General features: G+C 37.4%; 1 protein-coding gene and 1 long non-coding RNA gene across 2 annotated transcripts in view; both read right to left on the bottom strand.

The window, feature by feature from the left end:
- The window catches only part of LOC132094818 (uncharacterized), a 347-nt gene extending 227 nt beyond the window's left edge, over nt 1-120 (bottom strand). The window contains exons 1-2 of the long non-coding RNA XR_009422409.1: nt 79-120; nt 1-24 (exon numbers count right to left, since the gene is read on the bottom strand). The exon at nt 1-24 is cut by the window's left edge and continues 227 nt beyond it. This is a non-coding gene — a long non-coding RNA (uncharacterized LOC132094818). The remainder of the gene's footprint in view (nt 25-78) is intronic.
- Nucleotides 121-1,264: 1,144 nt separating this feature from the next.
- edar (ectodysplasin A receptor) overlaps nt 1,265-5,000 on the bottom strand; it is a 37,753-nt gene continuing 34,017 nt past the window's right edge. The window contains exons 9-12 of the mRNA XM_059499446.1: nt 4,880-4,952; nt 2,922-3,108; nt 2,740-2,800; nt 1,265-1,640 (exon numbers count right to left, since the gene is read on the bottom strand). Coding sequence (XP_059355429.1) covers nt 1,300-1,640; nt 2,740-2,800; nt 2,922-3,108; nt 4,880-4,952 — 662 coding nt within the window. The 3' untranslated portion in view covers nt 1,265-1,299. The remainder of the gene's footprint in view (nt 1,641-2,739; nt 2,801-2,921; nt 3,109-4,879; nt 4,953-5,000) is intronic.

The raw sequence follows: 5,000 nt of genomic DNA, 5'->3' as shown, positions 1-5,000 counted from the left end.
AAGAAGAGAAATCCAACAACCCCTCTGGAAAACCCTTTAACTCTAATATAACAACAAAATCAAACTAGAATTATGAACCTGACTTTAGCTCAGATTTATGGTCTGGAAATTAATGCAAATGAATGCATATATAATTTGATAATGCCTCATTTGCATATTTAAAGATAACTTTTCAGAAAGCACTTAGTTTGAATGTACTGTGGTGAATTAGCTGGTGAGGTATAGTAATATTGACTAGTTCTCCCTGAGCGTCTTGCCTTGAAACAGATGTGTTTGTCAGCTAGCTCGTTATGCACATGTAGAGCGTTTAACGAACGTGAACTCACTCAGTGAGATTCCTCAGGCTGTTAAACACTGAGAATAAAACACAGTTTAAGAGTTTGTTCAACACGCAGAAATGTTTCCTCCATCTGTCGCTGTTCTAAACGAAAGGATTTAGACGATGACTGGTGATCTTTTCTGTTAATGACATTAATTAGAGGTCGTTTACAAGCCACAGAGCTGAAACCTGTGAAAAAGATCATCTGTGCTTCACAGATTTCCCATCTGAAAGTGTTTTCTGTATGAGAGATGATCGGAAGGTCAGAGAAAAAGCACAATTCCATGATCTATTAAAGTGCTCTATTTGTGCGCACTCATTTTGTATATAATATAATATACTAAAAATTATTATATGGTCAGATCGGATTCAGCATAGCTTTTTCACGTTCACACACTATATGAAATGTAAAAACGTCAGATTATTGTTTTTTTATATAGAAAACATAATTTTTTTTTTAGAAACGAGTTTGATTTAACAATTCGCACATTCCAGATTCCTGTGTTTCTACCGAAGCCTCATAAAATTAATATTATCGTTTGTCATGTCGTAAAACAACAACATGTGCATTGCTGTATTGCTGTTTTTAGCGCAGACATAACAACGCAACGGTGTTCCCATGGAAACCAACACTAATGCACACACAAATCAGATTTGAACAGTTGGTGACAGTAAGTTATTCAGATCAGATTCAATCCAGACATGCATCAAATCAGATTTGAGCGGAGAGTCTGAACGAGGCTTTCGTTACAAGGGATCAGCTTATAATCATGGTTATATTATTATTATATTAGCCTGTGAACTCAATCTCTCAGACAGTCTTGGTATGCGGAGCACTCGCAGCTTATATGGCTCAAACACCACTGATATTAAATACAAAATAAGTGCGATATAACCGAGCTCATGGAAGTGTGTGTTTGTTAAGCCTTGGTGAGGCCAGCATGTGTCCCAGAGGCACAGATGAGGTCTGGGTGGTTCTGTCAGACGCTGGCGCAGCGCGAGCTCAGATTGGGATGATGGCTGGACGGGGGGACACTGTTCTCGGGGCCCAGGATGTCGAAGCAGAGGGTCTCGACGGCGTCCAGTCGCTCGATCTGCACCAGACGGGTCAGCAGGTCTGGGATGCTGTATCCCGCTGTACTGATGCGGTCGAACAGCTGCATGCCGTCCGTCATGCCTCCGATCTCGTCACGCTTGAGGCCGAAGCTCTCGGCCAGGTGTCTCCACGTCTTCACCACTGCCTTGTCTGTGCTGTAGGTGGCGCTGAGCATCCGGCTGCTGCGCTCCAGACAGTCGAACGGGAGCTCGGTGGGACTCAGACCTGCACAGACCAAACACTCGCTCGTCATCACGCTGGGGATGGCAGGTATGGGCTCAAAATATATATATATCACGCTGTTTCTGGTCTTTATTACGATAAACATATCAATGGCGACGATGCAGGGAATCCTGTTTCTTTAGAGAACATTTATAATATAAAATAATCGAAATGTATCTATTTTTAAAAGTACCTAGCAGAACTCTTTATTGTTAAAAATAACAAACATTAAAAAGATTTACAATTTTATTTAAAAAAATAGCGTATTTCAATTATTATTAATTAAAAATGTTTTATTTTTACTATTGCATTAACCTTTTTAAATGTTTTTAAATGATTATATATATATATATATACCAGAATTGTTTCTTAAGCAAAATTATAAACTAAAAAACAAAGATATATTTGATTATCTTTTATATTTATTATTTCATCAAATGCATTTAAAGTGTAAAAAAAGTACTAAAAATATAAATAAATAAATAAATAATTAAAAATAAGTGTTATAATTAACAGAACTGTTAAAAATGAATGTATTATTTATCACTGGACAGTACCAGACATGATTACTGTACAAAACAGAACAGAAATCTCCTTAAAATGTTCAAATCCTTGTATGTATTATTTGTATTACTCCATGTATGCAGTCAGAGCTTGCTGTGGTCGAGTGAACCGTGTTTATTCTGGCAGTAAAGTGAACTCACACTAGTCTACATGTGATGATGAGTTTGTGTCAAACACTGAGATTGATTATTAATCATCAAAAGCACATCTGCGGGGAGTCTGTCCTCCTTTTGAAGATCTGACAAGTGTTTATTAGAATAGTATGTGATTATAAGTGTCCCATCAGAACAGTCCACTGGGATCAACACTGATCAAATGCATTTGATTCGACTTCCTTTCAATCATAAGAAATCTCTTGTGATTTTCTGACTGGCGAGATGAACTCCATGATTGAATGTGGAGTAATGTTAGGTGTGTTTGCAGTGAGGTGGAGATGTGTTTGTCACACACTTCTGCTCAGTACAGCTTTAACACCGCAGTCCTCGTCTGTGTTTTACAGGCTTCAGATAATCATGACTTCAGTTACGGTTTCACTCACCCTCCGCGACACTGCAGGCCTTTGTGTACAGGTCCAGGATCTTCTTCCTTCTGCTGTGAATCTGCAGAAACACATGGTGTCATTACTAAGAATATCTCACAGTTTTACAGTATTTTTGATCAAGTAAAGGCAGCCCTGGTGAGCAGAAGAGCCTCTTGTGTGTGTGTGTGTATGGTGTTCACCCCAGTGGCTCTGCAGCTGCTGCTGGTGGTGTTGATGGTGTTGGTGGAGCAGGTCTTGTCCCGTGTCAGATGCACCAGAGACAGAAGGCAGAGGTCAGCGGTTCCCTGTTTGTCCTGAGCTGCTTCCTCGTCACTGTCCATGCTGCGACTCAAGAGCTGCTCGTTCTCTGACGACGCGTCGTTCTCACTGTGACAGTGCGACAGTGCAAGCGTTTAGTGTTTGACCACGCGTTTATAAAGAACAACAGTGATTCTGACAGAAAACTATCACAATCAGTGGTGCTCATATAGGACTAGTCAAAATATAAATCAAACACAATTCCAACCCCTCAAAGCAAAGTCTAACAGAAATAGACGAATCCTGCGCTGCACATCGAATCATATTTTAATACATTTCAGTCATGCAACGTTGATAAGACATTGTATTTATTTAAAATAACAAAAAGCATGCTTAAACTAAAAAATACTGTTTAATTTACAAACATTAGTTAATATAAATATAAAAAAGTGAAATGTTAATTCAAAAATACTCCATTTTAAAAATCATTGAACAACTTTTTTTTTAAATTAAGATTAACAAAGATTGCTGTAAAAATACATTGCATTTTTGTTATTTCATATTAACTAATGCATTAACTAAACTAAACAAATGACACCTTATTGTAAAATGTTACAAATGTTTCTTATTTTAACTCACTCTCTCAACGACTGAGCAGATTCTTTATTATTGTTCTGTTGAAAAATCTGACTTTATTGTAGTGTTTTTGCCAGCCGTAGTTAACTGTGAGCATGCATTTGAAACGACTCTGAGTCTGATTTATTCATTTGCTTTTCTGCCTATTGTGGTTTACAGTAATAATGATCATGTAGTGACTAGCCTGTTGTTTCCAGCTCGTAGTGATATTTCCCAGCAAGCGCCGGTTGACAAAGAGAGCTCAGAGCGGCGCACAGAATCTCATTGTTTCAGACACTGGATACCTGCATTAGCACATACTCTGTCACGAGCCAAATCTCCTGCTTCACATGTCTACAACAGATGCAGTCTATCTACAGAGTACTTCATCTACAACATATCCCAGCTGTTGCAATCCATTTTTAGCATTTAGGCATTTTCACTTTTCATTAGATGTTGTTTCAGACTAGTGGAAAGAAAATAAATCCAAAATAAACACTTATTGCACTTTATCTATTTGCTTCTTTATCTATTTCCAGTCTACAGTTGGTCAGATGTTTGGGATCAGTAAGAGCTGTGATGTTTTTAAAGTCTCTTCTGCTCAACAAAAGTACAGAAAAATAATGGCTTCTATTGTAATATCCTTTTAAAATATTATTTATTTCTTTGATGCAAAGCTGAATTTCCATTATTGCTCCAGTGTCACATGATCTTCAGAAATCATTCTGATATGATGATTAATTATTAAAATTATCAATGTTGGCAACGTTTTTTTTTTTGGAAACTGATACGTTTTTCAGGATTCTTTGATGAATAAAAAAGTAAAAAAATACATCATTTATTCAAAATATAAATCTTTGCTATCACTTCTTAATTTAATACATCCTTGCTGAATAAAAGTTTTAATTTCTTTCCAAAAAAAAGAAAGAATTTAAATCGACTGACCCCAACACTTTGAGTGGTAGTGTAGTGTTAGAACAGATTTCTATTTTAAATAAATGCTAAATAAAAGAATCCTAAATAAAATATCGCAGGTTCTAAAAAAATATTGAGCAGCACAAAAGTTTGCAGCACTGATAATAAATGATCATATTAGAAAAATTTTTGAAGGTGATGTGACACAAAAAAACCCAGCAAAAACAATCACGTCCTGCGGTGCTGAATCACTGGCACAGTCTCACGTGAGACGAGGAAACGTGTTTGACTTCTCTGAGCTGTGCTGAGCTGCTTCCACCCTGTGTGTCCCGCAGCAGGTAAAGGTTAGTTAGCGTGTGTGAGGACTCACCTCTTCACTGTCTTTGGAGATGAAGGCTTGAGCTTATCAAACTCATCCTTTTCTGCAAAGATCACCACGGTTTCTGGAAAGACAAATGTGTGAAGATCAATGACGTGCTCGTTCATCTCAG

The sequence above is a fragment of the Carassius carassius genome, chromosome 19 (genome assembly GCF_963082965.1).
Source record: "Carassius carassius chromosome 19, fCarCar2.1, whole genome shotgun sequence".
NCBI lineage: Eukaryota > Metazoa > Chordata > Actinopteri > Cypriniformes > Cyprinidae > Carassius > Carassius carassius.
Note: the sequence above shows the minus strand (reverse complement) of the source record. Positions and strands in the feature narration are given on the sequence as shown.